The 23,569-nt window shown below is 40.6% G+C and overlaps 1 protein-coding gene across 2 annotated transcripts in view; it reads right to left on the bottom strand.

Moving 5' to 3' along the window:
* Positions 1 to 23,569, bottom strand: part of fbxw7 (F-box and WD repeat domain containing 7) — a gene marked incomplete at its 5' end in the record, with an annotated part of 68,471 nt that overhangs the window by 30,761 nt on the left and 14,141 nt on the right. The window contains one exon of one of the 2 annotated variants that reach the window (XM_079998488.1): positions 22,311 to 22,693. The exons of the other annotated variant lie outside the window; for it this stretch is intronic. Within the exon in view, the coding sequence (XP_079854614.1) occupies positions 22,311 to 22,523 (213 nt within the window). Of the gene's footprint in view, positions 1 to 22,310; positions 22,694 to 23,569 lie in introns of those variants that run through there. 2 annotated transcript variants of the gene reach the window in all.

Below are 23,569 nucleotides of genomic sequence, written 5' to 3'. Positions count from 1 at the left end.
GATTGGATAGAAATTGCCTTAAGATGAACCATGTATAACGCCGGCATTGTCATTATTTTTCCATCAATGAAGGTAAGAAAATTGCATAGCATCTTTTAACCTTCTGCGATGGGAGAGGACCGGTAGTTGCACAGACAGTTTTGCTGCACTGGCTCCATTGGGCAGGTTACTGATCAATTGCTGGACAGGTACCAATCCTATATAATGTTATAATGGTGATTCTGGGCAATCTTATTTATTTATAATAATCATTAATATTATTATTAGCAACATGAACAAATGTGAAAATGTGACAACTGTTCCTGAATCAAAGTGGTTGATTTGAACTATTTCACAGGCAAATATAAATGGCAGATTATTTTACTCACAATCTGATCCAAAAACATCAAATAAAGACATTCAACTTCATGAGAAACAAACATTTTAACATGAATTATCCAACACGACCCAGTAACTGACTGATGTAGCTGTACACTCAAACCAGTAAGCCCTGATACTTTATGTTTATAACTCTGTTCGACTGTAGAGATTAAAGATTTTTTTAAAATCCTCAAAATTATATTGCTCTTTCTGATGTCAAATAGTTTGACACTTACAATACAATGTGATTGAATATGCTTACAACAAGAACAATAATTCTTGAAAAAAGAAAGTTGTCTCAACTGTTCAGGCTCCCTGCATAAATCTTGTACTCTGCAATGAAAGTGAATAGAGCTAGTCTAAAAAAAATACATAATTTAAGCTTTCAAATGATACCGTGGGTCACCGTGTATTTATTTAATTGCAGGGAAGCTAGGCCTCTGCTGGGAGCCTGTCTGTGTTCTGTCTTTCCTCCCATCTTTGAGAATGGTGCGCTCTACAGTGTTTTAGACATGCTTTACGGCTCAAGCCATCAAAGAGATGACCAAGTACATTGTGACCTTGGGCATGCTGCAGCTATGACCCCTGTTAGTATACAGCAAAACTATTTAAACGATCATAAAAGTTACGCTTTGCGTATAGCCTTGCTGTTACCCTTGAAGGGAGCACATTGCAGCTTCCAATATGGATTTACAGCTTCAGCTGCTGATGACATCCCTTTTTCCTATAAAGTATGATGATAAAAAACCTCATGCGGTGACAGCAATCAGGTTGAAATGTCTGCAGTATCTAGTCTTGTATGAGGGCTGTATTTATTTGGTACATTTATTTTAATTTACAGATGGATATTGTGGACATCATCATGGAATCATGGTGTCAAGTAGGTTTTTGAACGCACCAAAACAAAAAAAAAAATGTTTCCACACATTTTGTAAAGCTCCCGAGGCACATCCCTGAAATTCAGAGAGAGTAAGAGAGCACTCCACACCTCATGAGCCAACAAGGCACTCTCTGAAATGAGCATAAGAGCACCAAAACGAACAAGTTAGACTGGAGCAACCTCCTAAAAATAGACATTACTGCACTCATACCACACTCATACATAACAGCACTCTCTATGAGAGGATTTTTAGGGTTTCTGATAGGAAATTCAGCCATCTTAGGAGATAGACTTCATCAGAAAGATGAGCAGAAAAGCCCTCAGGGGTTAACCATTTAAGGGGAGAGGTTGACTGAATTGAACCGGCATGGCAATCTAAAGCTGCTTTCACACACGCACTGCAAACCTGAAATTATCCGGACATTACCGGGAGGAGCTGTATGTGTGAACGCAAATGTCTGAATCATTTGGATCAGACATTAACCAGACTTTTTCCCCGCCAGCACCCTCGTACAAAGTCTGTGTAATGTCTGATTGAGCGGTATGTGTGATTGTCCGGAGCTTTCACAGCGAGCAAGTGGGCGTGTTGCGCGTTGATGACGTCTCTATCATGCACCAGTTATTCACCTTCGTGCGGATCTTTGTGCACGGAGCGTAGCTGCTTCGTAGTCCTTTCTGCTTTTCTTTATATTCCTTTCCACTCTTTTGTTTATATTGCGGATACGTCCAAATACATGGAGTATCAAGGCAAAATATGCCATCTTGGGTGTGTTAAAACGCTGCAGTGCACTGCGTCACATCCTTCCTCCTGCATGCGCTACGCAGGCTCCGCCCCTCACCTAGACCAAATGCAGTATTTCCAGTAGGTGTTAATACGTCTGACATGGACACTCTCTCTGGTTGTGTGCTACATGTGTGAAAGGGCAACTCCGGAGCTGATTATCCGGACATTGTCTAGAGCTGATGTGTGATAGCAGCTTAAGTTTTATATCAAACAATCTAGCACCTTCTCATCGCCCTTCCTTTTCTATCCAACTCACCACAGGGCGTGAACTTTGCTATGGGACATAAAGTGGGCATATACAAGGTTTATTATCACACAGCACGTGTCAGAATCTGCCACCTGCAGCCTGTTTAACTAACTGTTCAAGGTGTATTTTGACATTACTATTTTATAACATATGTTAATGTTCTATAGCCTAATTTTAATTGATTTCAAAATAAAGCAAAAATACATTTTCAACGAGACATCAAGAAGAAGTGTATGGAATCATGTAGATATGTACAAAGGACATCTATGGAAAAAAATAATCAATCACACATACCTTTTTCACAATATATTGTTGAATGATCAATATTCTTGACAACTCTGATAGTGATCATTAGCGGCTAACACTGCAAGGTTCAGGCACAGGCAGGTCTCAGGGTCTCCAGGCCAGTCGTGGCCCGATACCTCCTGGGGGTGACCTCTTATTGTCACAATGGCCACCGTGGGCCTAATGGTTTAAGCCCCACAGCCCATCAGTGGTGGCAGTAGACTGTGAGGTGATTCCGTGAGGGACAGCTTCTTTCCAAGGCCCCTGGGTCTCTATCTCACCACATCCCCTAGGACAGCTGTATGGTAATGAGGGCTAAGGGCTGGGGACAGGCAATAGTCACAACGACTGTTTGGCATCTATGGAACAAGGACCCCCTTCTCAGTGGCTGGAAAGACACGAACTTGGCAGATTAGCTGTTCAGCACTGAGGGTTGCCCCAAAATCAACAAAAACAACTAAACTTCCAGTGTTGCAGACCAGAATAAGACTGGATAGGGTTAGTTTTTTTCAAGGGTTCATTTGTCAGGGGACTTCAAAGGAAGTGGATAATTACTACACCATCACATGAAATTAAATGCATGATGTTATGAGGGCAGATAACAAAACTGTAGCTCCCAGATTATTATTGTTGACTTGAAAGGGTGCATTTAAACACGTGTGTATTTGGCATGACTACAGAAGAATGGGCTTTGCCACTGTTTAAAGTAGCTGTGCTTATCCATAAAAGGGCAGAAAAGGTACAATTTTAAAATAAAAGACACAAATTCCTAATGCATGATAAAAAAAGTTGATAATTGTGCAACATCAAATTGATACAGAAATGAAGCTTTGAATACCAGGCCAGTGGCAGGTCTAATCCTGATGTGCCTATGATGAAGGACGTGCAGGGGCGGCGCTGAAAGTGGAAGACCCTGCTCCTAGCCCTCCCTACGTCTGTAAACTGTTGCCTGGTAACAAAGACTGTTCTTGCTGGCCTCCAGGCTGGAGTACATTGCCCCTGGCTTCTTCTGGGGATGAGACTCTTGTTTGCTGCTAGAGTCACCCAAATCTGACAATGGCTGCAAGGCCTTCCATTCAGTAATGAATTCTACAGTTTGTAACTAACAGTTCCATTTTGAGAGCGTTTTTCCCATTTTATCAAGTTTAGTATTTCAAATGATCTACCAAAAAACTATACATAAAGCTAATTATATCAACTGTCTATTAATGAAACTAAACTAAATGACCTGCACCAATACCATTAGCAACATTCTAGGAGGTCATCCACCTCATCCTACAGACAATATTACTACATCTGGACATAGCTTCAACCGCTCGGAAATTATGGACCAAATCTGAACAGTTTGTGTTGTCCGCTTTTGTAATGTGCCAGCCATCTGTCTCTCATTCAGCTTGTGATGACGTAGCTTCATTGATATGCAGGGTAGACGTTGTGACAACAGTTGGATCGTTTCCAAGCATTCAGCCAGTCTCTAAGTAGCAGCATCACCTGCTTACTGTGTATTGCACTCAAGGGGACCGGAAGTTTATCAGTAGACAGAATTGCCCGATAAAATTATCAAACATTCTAAGGATGTATCACACCTTGTAGGGTTGAGGTTTATAATTTAAACTTTAGACCCAATTATTGAATAAGGGGGCTCCAACAAAATGTAAATTGGAGAGGATAAAAGGGCAGGGTGAGAGAGATACTCATTAAGGATTGGAGACAAGTTAACCACTGTCAGGGATATCCTTTCAAACAAAAAGCGGTTTGTGGGGTGCGGCACTACATTTCATGATATAATTAAATCTCCAGCAACCACTATTTGGAACAACAGAGTCATCAAATGCAAGCTGTATATTATTGGGCAACACATTAAACGCACCAGGGTACAGTTCACAGGGGGTCTACTCAGGGTTACCAAGTGTTTTAGGCTGCATTATTTAGGTCACCAGCTACTGTTGCACATCTTTCAGCATAGGTAATAAAATATCAATCTGAATATACCGCTAAAGTTGAACCATCATTCACTAATGGGAGTAACAATGGCATGGAGGGCAAAGCTTACAGCTAAAACTTGCTTTGGCCTGTTTGTGACGAAACTTCCTGGGAAGAGATGCTTCAATTAAGTCATAAGATTGTCCATAGGTTAGAAAATCCAAAGAATCTTAGTGGATGAATCGAGGTCCATGAAGAGCGTGCGTGCGCACACACACACACACACACACACACACACACACACACACACACACACACACACACACACACACACACACACACACACACACACACACACACACACACACACACACACACACACACACACACACGACAGAAATGCTTTCATCCACCAAACTCCTCTCAGAAGTCCTACCTTTTAATTAGTCTTTTAAATCACTTCAAGGGGGTACTTCATTCTGCTTGGTTTAATGGCCCCTTTCATCTGCTCACCTACACTCAATTCTGTCCATTTTAGACATTAAGACAAAGGACTCCTTTTTAATTATGTTGTTTGCTTTATGCTACGTGCTATGCATTTGCATGTAAATAGTAAATCTTCAGGATTAAGTTCAATAAGAGAAAAAATAAAAGAAACAGTGACACCCCTCCCCCCTCAACGCGACCTGCTGACTTTATAGACCACCAGGTCAGATTTCATACATCACATTTCACACAAAAGAAAAAATAAACAATGAAATGGCTTTTTCTGTTGAGAAACCCAAGCTTACAAATTGGACCATCTCCAGTAGCTAACCTGAGGTGCCGCAGCTGACTTGGCAGGTGCAGTTTACAGATGGCTAGAGCAGAGGAGCAGCAGAACAACCTGGCCATAAGGCTCTCAGTCCGTACCCCAGGGTGCAACTCTCCCACGGTCATCACAAATTTAAGGGGCCATTTGGGACAACATCAGCACTTTTTTCGATTCCACCGCAGCCTGATGCGGTTGAAGAGAGGCGTGAGTAAAGCCCTGAGAAAAACTCGAGATGACGATGATGCAGAACAGGTGCTTATGCTTGTAATATGAGCAGTAAGCAACTCAAGTCATGCACAACTACTTCATCTCCATTGACATTGTTCTCGGCGGAGGATGAAAGGCATCCCACAAAAAGGGCACTTTGTTAAAATTGTAATAGATCTCTAACAATTGATTTGTAATCATGTCACTTCTCAGCTTTGTTTACATCCCTTTTCATAATCCCCAAAAGGCTAAATAAAATTAGACAAATCCGCCAAAACACAAAAGTGTCAGTCTTTATCAGACTTATTAATTGGTAATTAGTCCCAGTCCAGGGACTCTAGGTTGGTTCATTATTTCCAAAGTAGAGAAGGTTATTGGAAGGATGTTCATCCATTCCAAAGGAAACCCTTGTTGCAGTCATCAATGGTGGTTCCTTATAAAACTTTAGCGACTGCTTTGTTGAGAAAGAAAAAGCCTTGAGCATTTGGTTCACTGCTCAACATGGATGTCTATTTATGTGAAGTCATTCACTGCAAAAGGTACAGTTTAGTTTAGAACCTGAAGTACAGGTGAATTAAGAACCCCTGTAATGGCTTAATGGCAGAGTACCGACCAGGGAACCTGTAAAAGAAAATTCTAGTGCCCAGCAACTATTAGCCCGAATAATAGGGTAATAATAAAAATTAAAAAAACAAGGGTAGCAACATTGCTGCTTGAAACCAGCGTGACAGCCCGAGAAGCCTGAGAAAACGTAACCTTTTCTTTCCTGGTTGCCTATATTCAGTGGACTAATGGCAAGTATATGTGTGGGAGGGGAAATGAGGGAGCAATGAGGCTTAGCTAATCGCATCAGAGTTCTGTTTAACTAGGAGGCCTAACTACGAGGCCTGTTGATGTATGTTGCTGCTTCCCTAGGACAAGAATGGAAAATCTAATGTAGCCAGGCAATCAGTCTCATTGTCATCCATCACTCTAACCCAAAACAATGAGCTCTCTATTTTCGTCATATTCCACACAACACAGCTGCTGATACAGCTTCAAGACCAACCTGGTCTATGTTAGTGTATGTGTGCATGTTTAACAGTCTGTATTCATACAAGTAAAGGGCGGATATTGACTTTCCACTTTGTATTAGTAAATGAATACCTACAAACAGATCAATTCATCCACATTAGAGTAGGAAATATTGATTACTTTGTTATACGGTCTTAAGGAGACACTGCATTGCTAATCAAAATCCTGATAGTGCAGGGAATTGTATCAGAGCAAATATTCAATTATAAGCCAAGGAAAAACAAACAGGGCTTTTCTGTTGGGGGACTGAGGTAGTATATGAAAAAGTGAGAACCTGCATTTTGCTTTGGTTAATTCAAACATTCTGGAATTACAAATCGGTTTTATAATTTAGTAGGCAGCCCGACTCCCAAGCCTCAAATTTCTATTTTTTTGGCTGAGGAAAATATAATACATACCACACATTCATCAATTCATATACAATTGTGTGGGTTAAATAAAATCTGTATTTATCAATTTGTTCTTTGACATACACTGATCAGCCTGGACATTAAAACCACCACTAATAAACCACCAACATTGTGTAGCTTCCCTTCGTGCTGTCAAAACAGCTCGGACCCGTGGAGGCATGGACTCCCCAAGACCTCTGAAGGTGTCCTGTGGTATCTGGCATCAAGACGTTAGCAGCAGATCCTTTAAGTCCTGGAAGTTGTGAGGTTGGGCCTCCATGGATCAGGCTTGTTGTCCCAGCACATCCCACGGATGCTCCATCAGAATCAGACCCGAAGCCCGTCCATCCACATGATGTAGAAGAAAACGTGATTCATCAGATCAGATTCCACCTTCTTCCATTGCTCCATGTTCCAATTCTGACGCTCACGTTCCCATTGTGGGCACTTTCGGCGGTGGACAGGGGTCAGCATGGTCAACTCTGACCGGTCTGCAGCTACACAGCCCCACACACAGCAAGCTGTGATGCACTGTGTGTTCTGACACCTTTCTATCATAGCAGCATTGATTTTTTCAACAATTTGTGCGACAGCAGCTCTTCTGGGGGATCGGACCAGACGGGCTGGACTTCGCTCCTCGTGTGCATCAATGAGCCCTTGGGCGCCCATGACCCTGTCGCCTGTTCACCGGTCGTCCTTCCTTGTACCACTTTTGGTAGGTACTAACCACTGCATACCAGGAACACCCCCCAAGACCTGCTGTTTTGGAGATGCTCTGACCCAGTCATCTAGCCATCACAACATCCTTCTTCCAACACATCAACTTCAACAACTGACTGTTCACTTGCTGCCTAATACTGTATATCCCACCTCTTGACAGGTGTCATTGGAACGAGATGAGCAATGTTATTCACTTCACCGTTCTGTGGTTTAATGTTGTGGCTGATCGGTATATACTGGACCACATTGAGTGATTAAATGTACACTGCTTAATGTAAAATTGGTGTTTATTAATACGTAACTTAATTTTAATTAATTTAATCAGAATAGAGACACTCAACATATTCACTCAAATATTGCTCAATGATGGCAAAGTCGCCCCTCAAATCAACAATGAGCAAACATAATTGCAAAATAATTTGCTGTCTGGCAAGAGATTAGCATAGCCATCACTATGACCCAGCTTTGAAATAATGTCATACAGTCTGCAGAGTGCAACATACTTAAAAAGCTAAATACTGCTTACATTTTTTACTTTTCATAAATTAATCAATCAATGTTTACCCATCTTATCAGCACAGTGTGGCGCACATTTTAATTCAAAAGTGCTAAGACTAAGATATAATCAAAAACCAGCCAATTTTTTTGACACAAACTTAGCACTGGCGTAATACTTTGGCTTTCCTACAGATGGATTCTGATCCCTGAAAATAAGTAGCTACATTAAGGTCTCGCAGCTCTTAAGATTTATATTCCCATTTAATTTAGCTCTGGTAGAAATTAAACAGAATCTGTTTTGGGAGCTTTTCAAATACAGGGTTCCAATTTTGTAAGCCTTTCAAAGGAGAGCAGTATGAGTGCCTGAGCAGTTTTCGACCTGCTGATGGCCTACAGTAGTACAGGCAAAGCCAACACATGGCTTTTGAACCCATGTTGACATGGAAGGTTTGGAACACTGCATGCTTTGCCGGGCTCTCGACTATACCTTCATGCTGTGCCTGCCAGTGATGACTCTTGCCTGAACAAACCTCTCGATACACACCTAGGGCAGAAAACGCTGGATAACGGAAATAATGAAATTATTCAACAAACAGTCCCCCAACCTTACTATTACTTTGAATATAAGACACCCTTTCATTCTTTTAGGAATGTCATTACACAATATGAAAAAAATGTATTTGCAAAGTCTGGTAGTGGAATGTCTGATACTCTAGTCTGTGTAATTAAAAAGGTGTGATAAGTCAGTCCTAGTGTTTTTGGAATAGCACAAATACAATTCAGTCGATGTCCTTCCCCCAACATGATAAAGAATATCCGGCTGACATTAACATCATAAACAATCAAGGCATCATACACAGTCCATGCTCCCATAATGAATATATTTTATGTGTTAGGTTCAATACAAAAAGTTGCTACTTTACCTTGCTAACTTGACCTTTTTTTCCCGCCCCCCCCCCCCCCCATTGACCCACACCAAAGGCAGTTTTCCTTCTCCAAATTCTAAATGTCTTGAGTGCTGCACTCAGTTGTCATAACAACCTGAAAATGTAACCTCTTACCATGGAGTATCTACGCATGAAGACAGCAAAAGGATAACAAGATGGTGATTAAAAAGCAGGGGCTGTTGTTATTCAAATGCACATTTGTGTTCTAGAAAAGGCTGGGCAGTTGCAAAGGAGGGAGAAATGCACAGTCTTTTACCACACAACCGTGGTAATTGGGTCCATGGTTGTAAATAACCAAGTTATGTCCGGAGGGAAAAGTTTGGCATGGGCCTAACCCAATCAACTGCAACCAGTTCATCAGCAGGCAGTTTTCCTCTTGTATGCCATTCAAAGTCGTGCAAAATACACCTTTATTTGTGAATAAAGATAATGAAGTTGATTATGCAAAGGCTGATGCAGGCCTCGCTAAACAAAGAGTTACATGTGGAAGGCCGAGACAACACTGAGCCAACATCCAGTTCCTCAGTGAAGAAGTTTATGATGCCCCCTAGAGGCTGCCAAATGCAAATTCATCTACTTTTGCAGCTACTACCCCTCTCAGACTTTCAACCACAAGTGAACATTATTTTTTGAAAAACATAAAATGAGACAGGCCGGGCAACTGAAAATAGACATTGATCACAATGTAACTTAGTTATACACTGAAGCTTTCATACAGAAATGCTTATTGACGTTTCAATCAGTCATGAGGTCTGCATCAAATTATTAAGTATGAGGAAGGACACAGTTAAAAAAAACAACTAAAAAAAAAAAACACAGTAGGGTGCAAATAAAAATACGAATGCTTGTTTTTACCTCTTAATGAAAAAATTTGAGTGCAACAATGACCTGTGGCATTAGCAAACAGGGCCCTTAACAGTATCTGAACTGAAATTATGAATTATTGCTCAAGGTTTACTCCATATTTTCAATAAAAGTAAAAGCAATAAATTATGATGTTAAACTAACAAAAATAAAAGTTGCACTGTGGTTAGTATGGAATGGAATTTTTATAAACCCTCCAAGGAAGCCACAGGACTACATGTGATGTGTTAATAACTCAGATATATGGCAAATAATGTGGATAGTACATTTGGTAATTAAATTCTGAAAGATCTGTGGTTGGTGGTTCGGACCCAAATGTCTTGCTGCAAAATGAGAACAATTACCTTAATTATTGCCAACGTTTTTCATGAGGCAGCTGTTGAAAAATGGCTTTTTCATGCTGCTCATTGGCGCAGATTAAAGGGGACCTATTATGAAAAACTAACTTTTTCAGAACTTCTAGCCTAACACAGAAACCGTGAAATAAGCCTCCCCCCCCAAATTTTTTTTGTGAGCTGCGTATTTCAGAAATGTTTACATACTTCATACAACGGAACACTACCACTCATGCTCCAATGCCATTGGCCCACAGAACCCTACTACTCATGCTCAAACTCCACTGGCTCACAGAACTAGGGGAAGAGGAGGGGTTTAGAGTAGGGTTGCCGCGGTTACCACACAATGTTCAGGCGTGAACTGATTATTTGCCCACCACCCCCACCCCGGTCGTTTTGCTTTATAAAACATTTTTTTATGGAAACAAAACCTAAATAAAAACCTCTATTTAACTTTAGCGTGTCAGCGCCGAGGTTCATCAAATGAAAAAAGAAAATTAAAATTTGTAAAATACTAAGCATGTCATCAATACTTAGTCAGAAGCCACAAAAGTGAAAGCGTCTGCTTGGTACGCACAGTAGAGTCGCAGCACAGTCTGCTTATCATGGGAGGAGAGAGCGCTGTATGAGACCTTAGATCAGGTCTAGATCTGTCTCCTTCCATCCATAATTAAAGCCTGTTTATAAAACTCTGGCGTGAGTCATTTTTTAGGAAGAACATTTACAAATTCTCTGATTACAGCTTCTTAAATGTGAATGTCCTCTGGTTTCTTTCATCCTGTATGACCGTAAACTGAATATCTTTGGGTTGTGGACAAAACAAGACATTTGAGGATGTCGCCTTGGGCTTTGGGAAGCAGTGATCGATATTTTTCAGCATTTTCTGACATTTTATGGACAAAACAACTTATCAAAAAAAGGAATCGACAGATAATTGGTTAGGGATTAGAGCTGCAACAAATGATTATTTTCAAATCATTTGTTGCAGCTCTAATCTGTAATGAGAGTTAATGAATCCCTTTGGACTTATCCGACCATCCACTCTGCAGGACCCTAACGGATGACATATCGGGCCCCAATGACCTTTCATTAGACATGTTCCAGCGAATGGGGCAAGTCTCATGAAAACAATCACACTAAGACAGTGGGAAGTTGGAATGTTTCAGATTTGACACTGGTGTGGGCAGTACTAGTATTGTACTTTGAAGTACAGTAGTATAAGCCAATTTGTCTCTTGGTGAATTGGTCTTCTCTTGTGGTTCTGACTGCTATCACCAAACTGGAAGATAGCGTTGTATAACGTATGTAACAGAGCTTCTGGTAGAAAAACTTGGTGCCGGTCAACGTGTGCTGGAAAAATTTAATTTCCCGGACAAATGGGGTAGATTCCGGTCAAATATTATCGGTGTTTATGAGCTTAAAAACTATTTATACACAGGCTATATAGAGAATGACATCATCAAGGCATGTTGATGTATAATATTTTTTATTGAATATTTAAAATAAAAAAAGGTCCCGACAGTTAAGCCGTTTAAAAAAATAAATAACCTTTCTGAATATTACTACTTGAAATCAAATATTTCCATTCGTAAACAATAAGTAACAAGTGCAGCTGCTTTAATTAACATTTCATGAAAATATTTCTTTTATAAAATCAAAAACAAAATAAATATGGCAAGTAGGTCTAAATAAAATAAAGTTTGTGGTGTTGTTCGTCTTCGTCGGGACATCGAGTTGACATATTTTACACAATGAATATTTACTGTCTGCTTTGCGTCGGAACTTAAATATCCCCAAAAAAAACTCCAAACTATGGATGTATGTGTCCGTGTTGGCGCAACCTGTCCATTAGGAAGAGGGCTGGGCTTAATTCTATATTGACAAGCGTGATTGGTCAGAGGTGAAGCTTTCAGATCAGCTTTGGATCGTCCAAACTGATTGGCTTCACGCTGCAACTTGCCAAACACGGAACCGAACAGATCTGCAGATTTTATCGAAATGATCGTTCTTGCAGGGGATCGTTTTCACCGGACATTATGAACGGAGACATTAAAATATGTCGGACTTGGACAGATTTTCCCGGTCAAAAACCAAAAATTACCGGATAACGGAAACGCTGCGATGTAACACACTGGGATCTGAAGGGGCTAAGAAAGTGTAAAGGCACTATTAATAGTCACTCAAGTTGCCGATCGATTATTGTTAGAAAACAAAATTCAAGTCATTCCCCTCATGCCTCTAAGGTCTTCATGTTTTGTTTAATTAAATGCACAAAATTATACAAAGTACGCAGGGAGGCTGCATTAATTGGACATTCGCCTCATGCAACAGCTGGTTGGGTGGGCTAGCTACAGAGGAACAGTCTGGTTTAGAGGGTGACAGCAACCCCTGACCATTTATAAACTGTACAAAGTTTATAAATAGGGGATGGTTATAAGCCTAGAGCAGGTATTCCACATCCACATGATACATACTACCCATGAAAGGGAGGTTGTGGACAAAGATTGATATTTGTCAAACAGACTCTTCCAGCCTAGCTAGTGTGTAGGAATGAATAGCATGATTTATTGAACTTCGACAATCTTCCGTCCGACTTGTGATATCAACTACGTTAAACATTAAGTAACCCTTTTCCTCCTCCAATAGTCTTTGGATAGCACATTCTACTGAAAACCTTTCCACTCTATGAAGCAGCACCAATTTGTTTAGGTACACTTAACGCCAGTGCCACTTATGAATTGAGGATACTGCGAAACTAATATGAAATGGAAGAGGAAAACTGGGAAATGGTACACAGGTCAGATATATATCTATTAACTGATGAACTTGACCAGGCTTGTAACTCTCCAAATAGTAAACTACATAGACAGATGCGAGAACTGTTGATTCATAAATAAAATGCTTTTCAGGTGAACAAAACGACGGGTAGCTTAGCGTCTCTGGGGTATCAAGCTGGCGGCTTAAGAGACTTTTGCAAGACATAAGGAACAAATAGCCCAAAACTGTCAACACGGCTCAGCTCACAGAGGGGTTACAATTGTCACTCAAAGGGTGCCACCTGACTTCAAGTGTGTCAGCAGAGATAGTGGAGGAGGTAAAAGAGGAAAAAAAGGAAGTAAAATAAACCACAAAAAAAAACAATCATTTTGCAGCTCAGCTAAAAGCGAGCCCTGGGTGTCAATGATGAGACTTCGTGTGGGCAAAGCGTGCCTTGTTATTCAACAAAGTATAACTGGGGGGGTTCAAGGGAGGGAGGGAGCGAGTGAGCGAGAGCCAGAGAGAGAGGTAGCTAGATGGATTTATATTGTGCCCTTCTTCGTTTACATACTGATGTTTAGGAGATGACACATTCCTTGGGAAGGAGTGAGTATTTCCTCTGCCCTTAAGCAGTGTGGGAAAATATATACCTCCATCAACTCTCTGGCAGGTGGGACACACATGAACCCAATGCCATTATGCACACTCTGCACCACAACACAGGCACCATTCGCTAGTGTACAGCTTGGACGCAGGGCATTCAGATCAGGATATCAAATTTGCCTCTAATATGCCATGTTAAGACACTAAAAGCAACAACATGGGGTCATTATTCACTAAAATTTTGAGGTGGCACACACACACACACACACACACACACACACACACACACACACACACACACACACACACACACACACACACACACACACACACACACACACACACACACACACACACACACACACACGCTAGTGTAGAGGGGCTTCTAAGTTCTATTTAAAATCCAAAACAAAAGACATTTAGAAAAATAAAATGATAATAGAAATGTCTCTTATGTGATCTGTAAACAAAAATATTGGTTGTTGCAGTGCTCACTTCATTTGCATGTGAGCTAAGAAAACAGCCTGGATGATCTAGGTGCTAGCTAGCCAGATCTGTACGGCCTGCCCTGGAATGGTTCTGCTGCTCAGAATAGCCAGTGCCAGATGCCTTCCTTTCCTCTGTGTTATTTGGAGCCCAAGGGCAATAGAATCCCATCTCACTCAGCATGGTCCTTGCTTCAGGACAGGGAGAGTGGAATGGGCGTTGTAAGGGTGCATCAGCTGCCCCTCAACTGCCAACTTGTGGTTTTGCCTTGCCAGCAGTCCATCTAAGTACGACAGAGGAGGCCAAGTGCATCAAGATGAGCAGACTCAGTCACTGAACTATCTCTGGGTCTGAAGTTGAATCTGCAGTCATTCGTTGGACCGGCAAAAATATTGAGAGGTGAGGCTGGAAGGTTATTTTATTCGGCCTGAAAATCACCAGAAAAAAGGCAAACCCTGCCAAAGCACATCAGTAGCACAATGAACAATGTGTATTGTTGCAACCGTTGTCCAATGCGTTCTTTTCTAAACAGAATGAGTCCCGGCAAGTAAATAAAAGTTATCAATGTTTTATTTAAAACCTAATGAAACGACTGCTTGAATGCTATGATGGACCATAAAATTGACAGTAACTGTATCTAGGCAGACCATGAATTGTGCTTGAAGTATAGATTTGTTTTTATCCCTCTTTTTTATTTTTTTTTGGTACCATATATATATATATATATATATATATATATATATATATATATATATATATATATACACACACACACACATACACAGACATGGACAATGTGCTGGTACCTTTACAGCTCATTGAAACAATGCTTCATTCCCCCTGAAAAGTGATAAAATTAAAAGCAATTTTCTCATGTATACCTGCATGCCTTTGGTATGTCATAGAGTAAAGCAAAGAAACCATGGAAAAAGATTATTAAATTATTGAAAAAGAGATCAATTATATTCTAAAATGTCCTGGACAGATTTGTTGGTACCCCTTAGAAAAGATTACAATTGGATTATAGTGATATTTAAAAAAAAAAAACGTTTTCTTTAATTTGTATCACACGTCTTCAATCTTATAATCTTATAATTCAGCCTATTTAGATTGAGAAAAGTAGTCACTCCTCTGTTTGGTATCATTGTGTGCACCAAACTGAACATGGACCAGAAAAAGCAAAGGAGAGATTTAGACAAGCATGTTAAAAGTAAAGGCTATAAGACCATCTCCAAGCAGCTTGACGTTCCTGTGATTACAGATACAAATATTATGAAGAAGTTAAAGGTCCATGGGACTGTAGCCAACCTCCCTGTACGTGGACGCAAGGGGAAAATGGACCCCAGATTGAAAAGAAGGAAAGTGCGAATGCTAGAAAAAGAGCCAAGGACAACTTCCAAAGAGGTACAAGCTGAACTCTAAGGTCAAGGTACATCGGTGTCTGATCGCACTATCCGTCGCTTTTTGAGTGACAGTGGGCTCCATGGAAGAAGACCCAGGAGGACTCCACTTTTGAAAGAAACATGTAAAAAAGCCAGACTGGAATTTGCTAAAATGCATATTGACGAACCACAATGCTTCTGGGAGAATTGGACAGATGAGACAAAACTGGAGCTTTTTGGCAAGTCACATCAGCTCTATGTTCACAGATGAAAAAAATTAGCTGTCAGAGAAATAACACCATGCCTACTGTGAAACATGGAGGAGGCTCGGTTATGTTTTGGGGCTGCTTTGCTGCATCTGGCACGGGGTGCCTTGAATCTGTGCAGGGCACAATGAAATCTAAAGACTATCAAGGCATTCTGGAGCAAAACGTACTGCCCATTGTCAGAAAGCTCTGTCTCATTTGCAGGTCATGGGTCCTCCAACAGGATAACGACCCAAAACACACAGCCCAAAGTACCCAAGAATGGTTAAGAACAAAACATTGGACTATTCTAAAGTGGCCTTCTATAAGCCCTGATCTGAATCCTATGGAACATCTATGGAAAGAGCTGAAACATGCAGTCTGGAGAAGGCACCCTTCAAACCTGAGACAGCTGGAGCAGTTTGCTCAGGAAGAGTGGGCGAAACTACCTGTTGACAGGTGCAGAAGTCTCATTGAGAGCTACAGAAAACGTTTGATTGCAGTGATTGTCTCTAAAGGTTGTGCAACAAAATATTAGGTTAGGGGTACCATTATATTTGTCCGGGCCATTTTAGAATATAATTGATCTCTTTAAGCAATAATTTATCTCTTTTCACTGCTTCTTTGCTTTTCTCTATGACATACCAAAGGCATGCAGGTATACCTGGGAAAATAGCTTGTAATCTCATCACTTTTCTGGAGGATTGAAGCATTGTTTCAATGAGCCGTAAGGGTGCCAACAAATTTGTCCACGTCCGTATATATACCAATATATATATATATATATATATATATATATATACACACACATACATATATACCAATCAGCCACAACAATAAAACCAGTGACAGGTGAAGTGAATAACATTTCTCATCTCATTCCAATGGCACCTGTCAAGGGCTGGGATATATGAGGCAGCAAGTGAACAGTCAGTTCTTGAAGTTGATGTGTTGGAAGCAGGAAAAAATGGGCAAGCGTAAGGATCTGAGCGACTTTAACAAGAGCCAAATTGTGATGGCTAGACGACGGTCAAAGCATCTCCAAAACAGCAGGTTTTGTGGGGTGTTCCTGGTATGCAGTGGTAAGTACCTACCAAAAGTGGTACAAGGACAGACAACTGGTGAATAGGTTAGGGCAAAATAAAAAATATGATGTCACGATGCAGTCCCGCAGCCGCCCGCAGCAGACATGCACAATAGAGCAATGGATAACGCACTTCCATTGTGCCGTGAATCGATCCTTCATTTTCCTGGGAGATTGTACCCGTATTTTACTTTTTCACTATCCTACCATTAGTAGATTATATATTTGGAAACAGTGAAGGAGATCTAAACATGGGCGCCCAAGGCTGATTGATGGGCGTGGGGAGCAAAGGGGACCCATCTGGTCTGATCAAACGAGCACAAGAGCTGCTTTAGTACAAATTGCTGAAAAAGTTAATGCTGACTATGACAGAAGGGTGTCAGAACACACAGTGAATCGCAGCTTGTTGTGTGTGGGACTGAGTAGCTGCAGACCGCTCAGAGTGCCCATGTTGACCCCTGTCCACCACTGAAAGCGCCTACAATGGACACGTGAGGACTGGACCATGAAGCAATGGAAGAAGGTGGCCTGTTATGATAAATCACGTTTTTCTTTAACATCATGTGGATGGCTGGGTGTGTTGTTTACCTGGGGAAGAGATGGCACCAGGATGCACTATGGGAAGAAGGCAAGCCAGCAGAGGCAGTGTGATGCTCTGGGCAATGTTCTGCTGAGAAATTTTGGGTCCTGGCATTCATGTGGATGTTACTTTGACAAGTACCATCACCTAAATATTGTTGCAGATCAAGTACACCCCTTCATGTCAATGGTATTCTCTGATGGCAGTGGCCTCTTTCAGCAGGATAATGCGCCCGAATGGTTTAAGGAACATGACAAAAAGTTCAAGGTGTTGCCTTGGCCTCCAAATTCCCCAGATCTCAATCAGATCGAGCATCTATGGAACAACAAGCCTGATCCATGGGGGCCCCACCTCGCAACTTACAGGACTTAAAGGATCCAGCAGATCTAATGTCTTGGTGCCAGATACCACAGGACACCTTCAGAGGTCTTGTGGAGTCCATGCCTCAATGGGTCAGGGCTGTTTTGGGGGACCAACACAATATTGGGCAGGTGGTTTGAAATGATGGGGCTAATCTGTGTATATGTGTATGTGAATGTTCCAAGAACTTCCACTACTTGATAAGGACATTTGCCATTTTTTATTGGCGGCTACAGCAGTTTGAATGCTGAAAAAGTCAATTCCAGAGGTTTATTTCATAGCTGGTGACAGTTGGATTAACCTGAAAATCACATTTATATGATTTGATAGTTACATTGTAATTCATATCCAATGCAAGAAGTGAATAGTAATAAGTTAAAATTAAATTGTTTTAATGGAGAGATGTGGGTGGTTTCCTGCTTCAAGATTTTTTGTCTAAATATTTGAGTGTTTTAGAAATGCTGCCAGAAAGATTAAACCAAACTGACAATCACACCTATAATTGCTTAGTGGGGGAAACCAATGCATGAGAAGTTTAAGTTCATGTTCAACTTCATTGCATATGTTACAATCTATTGCATCAGTAAAACAAAATGACTTAGAACATAATTGCCTGACAGCTCCCCTGTTGTTTCCAAGATGCTCTAATATCAAGCACAATATTGTAAATTTGGCAGCTGAGCCAACAGGGAAGATTTAAAGAGCCCTAAAGATTGGTACCCAGTCAGGGAAACCTTCATCTATTTACCACATTTATCTGCAAAGCACCAAATTAGCAGAGGATGTTGCTCCTCCAGGCCAGCCAGCTTATCTGAGTTGATATGCTGCAGGCCACTTAACACAGGACTGGAAAAGGCAAGCAGAAGCAGAAAAAATGATTTTGGCACACTAGAATTTGGGAAATAATCCTCCCCTCAGACCAGAAACTCTGGTAATGTTAATGTTGCGTGTTTGAATCCACTCATGTTGACTAGCTTTACCTTTTGCATGAGTGAGATTTTGCTGCAAATGCAAGGCATAGGCTCCATTCCCTTCAAAGCTCCTTTATTACATTCTGTTTGAAATCAGTTTAAAACATTTCGAATTATACAATTCAGGTCAGAGCACACCCAGAAAAAAATGTAATATTCACAAAACCAATGCTAGAATTAAGGCATTAATTGTAAAAAATAACTATGTGGTGAATCAAGGCTTAAAGCCATAACTGTACATGTTACATTGAGTAAGTGTTTTTTGAAACATGACCGGAAAGGCCATGTGACAGAAAGGAGGCTAGAATTTTCCTCTGCCTCTAACCACATTATGTCACCTTCGCTGTCTCACACACACACACACACACACACACACACACACACACACACACACACACACACACACACACACACACACACACACACACACACACACACACACACCTTAAGTGAACAGTAAAACGTTCCAAAAACCTGGGCCCCTAAATCTGATAAGATATTAAACGATGAAAGATAGACGGACTTAAAATGACAGATTAGTTGATTCAGGAATATAAAGATAGACAGATATAAGTGCAAGTGGTGAATCTGGGAAGATTGAGTATCATCAATGCCTAGCAACCAGTAAATATCAAGGGCAGACTTCAAACTGAAGAAACAGAATGTGGATTTAAGTGCAGCTGCCATATATGTGCAGAGCCTAGTCTCTATCTCTATTAAGGTATTTATGAGAAAAATAAAGAAATCCTCATTTTGATCAAAAAAGTATGTAGTTCTAAAAAAGAAATAACCCCTTCAGAAGAACTTTCAGTAAAATACATAAAGTCCCGAATTTTTCTGGCACTGTGTTAATAGCTATTACATCTTGAATGATGCAGGCTTTGGTGTCAAAGCCGCCAAGGAAAGCAAACCCTGACTGACTGCTCAAGCAGCAAATGGCTCTCGGTGATGGTTGTTGATATGGACATAGCTGCAATGGGCACGTCCAGATCACCTTACTCAAGAGGAATGGCAATGTGGGCTGCAGTGGGCGAGAAAAGTAATACCAGCACTCAACTGCCCTGCCGTTAATGTTCTAGATCTTGATGCCATCGATTACCAACAACTGGATGACCGCTCTGGCTCTGGGGGAAAAGGGTCGTTTTCTCCTGGGTAACACTTAAGTCTTGTTTTATTATAAAAATGTAATCACTACAGCTCAAGTCACAAGAGGGGGAAAGTACCATGTGCAAAAGTAAACATTTACTTCTGAACAATGAGAAATTCCAGTTCAGCTTTTAAAAACGAAATGGTGAGCTGAATTAAATGACAGTTTTCTTAAATTTCTTCCATCATTACATGTTTAAGGCAAGATATTACGTTTAATATCATCTCAATCAAGACTTCTAGCATTGTGCCACAGAGACCCTGAGAAATCCCAGTAATGCAGCTCAAGAGACAAATCCGAGACTGACAAACCTCATAAACTGTCAATGTGACCTTCCATATAGTACATCCAGAATAATATGCTTGCAAACACCAAAGACAAAGTTTGATTTTTAAGTTTTGTACAGACACTCACTCTATAATTCCCTCGGGGTTAATGAAGCGCTATCTATTTAGAGAGAGTAAAACAAAAGCAAAAACGCAAGGACAACTATAGGGTCATTTGGTAGGGAAGTAACTGAACCATGGAATGCGGGAAACTTGCTTTTAAAGAACAATTGCAAAATAGGACATTTTGCTGGCACATGAATAGGCAAGTTTCACACTGTTCACAAGATACTGGGGATTAAACCAGGAATGGGTACAAAGAGAAAAATTCAATTTATTTAATTTTGTAAAAAAATAGTTGAACCAATCACGCTGGAGGCATGGGTATATGACTTATTGCTGTTCCTGGAAGTAGTAGAGAGGACCACATTTCTAGATTCCAAAATAAATAGCCAATCAGATATAGTGAACTTTAATTGTATAAGTGTAAAGCAGTCCTTTTCTTGTAAGTAATTGAAATGTCTTGCGTTATGGTTTATGTGGTTATGTCTTGAATAATATGTTTCAGGTCAATATCATTGACCGATCAAAAGTCCACAAGTTTGACTACCACTTTTTGTGCAGTTATTAAAATGAAATATAATCCCATCGGCATTAACCTGCTCCAGACCGCTGTACAGCATCCTTTTAACCTGTAACTACTACATAAACAGTGCTAATGAAGGATAAATCACCATTCTGATCGCTTTGTCTCAGAGCTGGTCTAGAGAGAGGACAGCTTTGATCTGGGGCTGCCGAGTAAGGGAGAGGGCAGACAACAGGCACTTCAAAGTCCTTTTTACTGCAACCGTCATTTCCATTTCAATCTTTCACGCCACAAACACATACCTCCCACTTATGTCTATCTCCATCTCTCAATGAAATGTCAGAGAAAACTTAAATAGATAGACGACTTAAATAGACAACCTAAACAGCATGTCTGTCGTCTTTGTACAGTACTTACATGAAATGACTCGCATAAATAACTTCTGTGATTGATAGAATTACACATATGGTGATTGTTCCCTTGGGTGAAATGTCTGTGTCAGCCAAACCCTCGGTAAGAATGTCTTCCATACACAGCTGCAACAAAGCAATGAAACAGAGGGAGTGAAGATGAGCACCACCATACTGAATGAAATAACTGGTGCGTTTAAAGGTCCCTTCTACAGGTCAAGTTTCCTTGCCCGTCACTGAAAGCCTTATTTAATTCTCCACAAATATTTGATGTATTAAATGGAAAATTGAAGACAGTGTATAATAGCAATAAAGAAAATGGAACCTTTCAATTAATTTAAATTGGAACATGCTAAAGGTGAAATAGCTGTGGCAGTTTCACTAGAAATGTAGCATTTGCATATTTTTTGAACTCTTCCATAGAAAACTTGACAACTAATAGAAGCAATTTTTGATCATACCGCATCAACGCATTCCTAAAAATAGGTTCATGTGTGACGGTCTTTTTAAGGACACGGGCTAAGGTCCTTTGGTTCGTCGTGGGTGGGGCACCAACAAACTTTGCATCCAAGCAAACATCTATATATATATTTTTTTTTAAGTCTAACATCTTACAAGAGGAAAAGGAAACATTTAATCATATCTATTACATATTATCAAAATTACTTCTTAAAAAATTCAGACTAAACATATACAGTGGAATTAATTTAAACAAAACATACACAATCGTATGTTATTTTTATCCCATATTGTAGTTAAACCAAGTCTTCTGAAAAGCCAAGTCTTGAGCAATTATCCACCTAGTCTAAACATTGCATTGAAGGAAAGGGATGACCTTGAAAAAAGCCATGTAGCACTGAATTAACATTCACGAAATAAATGTTAACATATCAGAATAAATAAGTTAAGAAACATTTTAATAGCTAATTTTAATATAATTAATGTGAGCATGTTTTCATGAACGTTTAACGACCCTCGACATTATTCAGTTGTATTGCTCGAACGAACCAAAGCCCAAAATTCGGCCCCGCACCCATAGTACTCACCCGTCTTCGACAGAATGGCAAACCCTGAGCAATGATGTTGATGCTAAATATCTTAAGGACTTTTTGAGGATGCAAGTGTTCCTTGGCCACATCCTTTGGACCGGCCAGGTTGAGGACTTCACTCTCCAGGGGGATTTGGGGAGTCTTCTCCTTTGGCATCTTTTTGCGGGCACCAGACGATGAAAAACGGGAGATAGGGCAATGCCGCAGCATTGCAAGAAAAAAGGTTTTAACTTCTCATATCCCGAAATGGAACTTTAGAAAGGAACACTCTTCGCCTAATTCGCAAGAAGTTGATGTGATTGTTGAAGTAAATGTTAGTGCCCTTTGTGGGTGGAGAACCAACGTACTGACCTATCAATACTGTTCAAACTGTCCTCTCAGAACTCCACTGGCCACCTTGCTTTAAAATACCTCTGGGTTGTGAGGTCACTGCTGCTTCCCTGCCAGACACAGCAGCTGCCATTGGGGCAAGTAAAGAAAATGGATCCGCCCAGTCACACACACACACACACACACACACACACACACACACACACACACACACACACACACACACACACACACACACACACACACACACACACACACACACACACACACACACACACACACACACACGACCCCATGGGGGTGGAATGTGTACCACCGATGGTCCGACTCGGCATATGTGCCCGTGGAGCTCCCCCATCCCAATCATTCTCTGTTGCGCCTGGGCTCCCCCTAAACAATCATCTGAAATCAACTGTCCTACACAGGGGCCCAGAAGATCCACACGAGTGCAGCTCAACCCAAGAAAACTCCATGAACCATGTCTCATGTCGTGACATGACATCCTCATTTGAGCCAAGCCTTTTTGAACCAAACTATCAAAGCTGTGCCTTGTTTAATGGTATCTCCTGTCTCTTCATTGCACCGAGGTTTAAAGGAAATTCCCCGTCTGAAATAACCCTGTCTACACAGTCATCAATCGAAGGTAGAGATACTTCAGGAAGCCAATTACAGGGTTGGCAAGTGCAAGTACGTGTGATAAATTAATTTCGGTAAGCTTAATTTCTTCCATCATCAGTAAGGGGAGCCAGCTATGCATTTTAACTATGAATGACTGAAATTGTTGTTTTCTAGCTTGCTCTGTTTGTTTGCTAGACAACAGTTCTTATAAATTGCTTAATTTCTACACCTGTATACACAAAAGCTACCATAAACAATTGTAATACATGTATGTACATAATTAAAATGTTAATTATAGTAAGACAATC

This window comes from Zeus faber, assembly GCF_960531495.2.
Source record: "Zeus faber genome assembly, chromosome: 4".
In the NCBI taxonomy this organism is placed as follows: Eukaryota; Metazoa; Chordata; class Actinopteri; order Zeiformes; family Zeidae; genus Zeus; species Zeus faber.
Note: the sequence above shows the minus strand (reverse complement) of the source record. Positions and strands in the feature narration are given on the sequence as shown.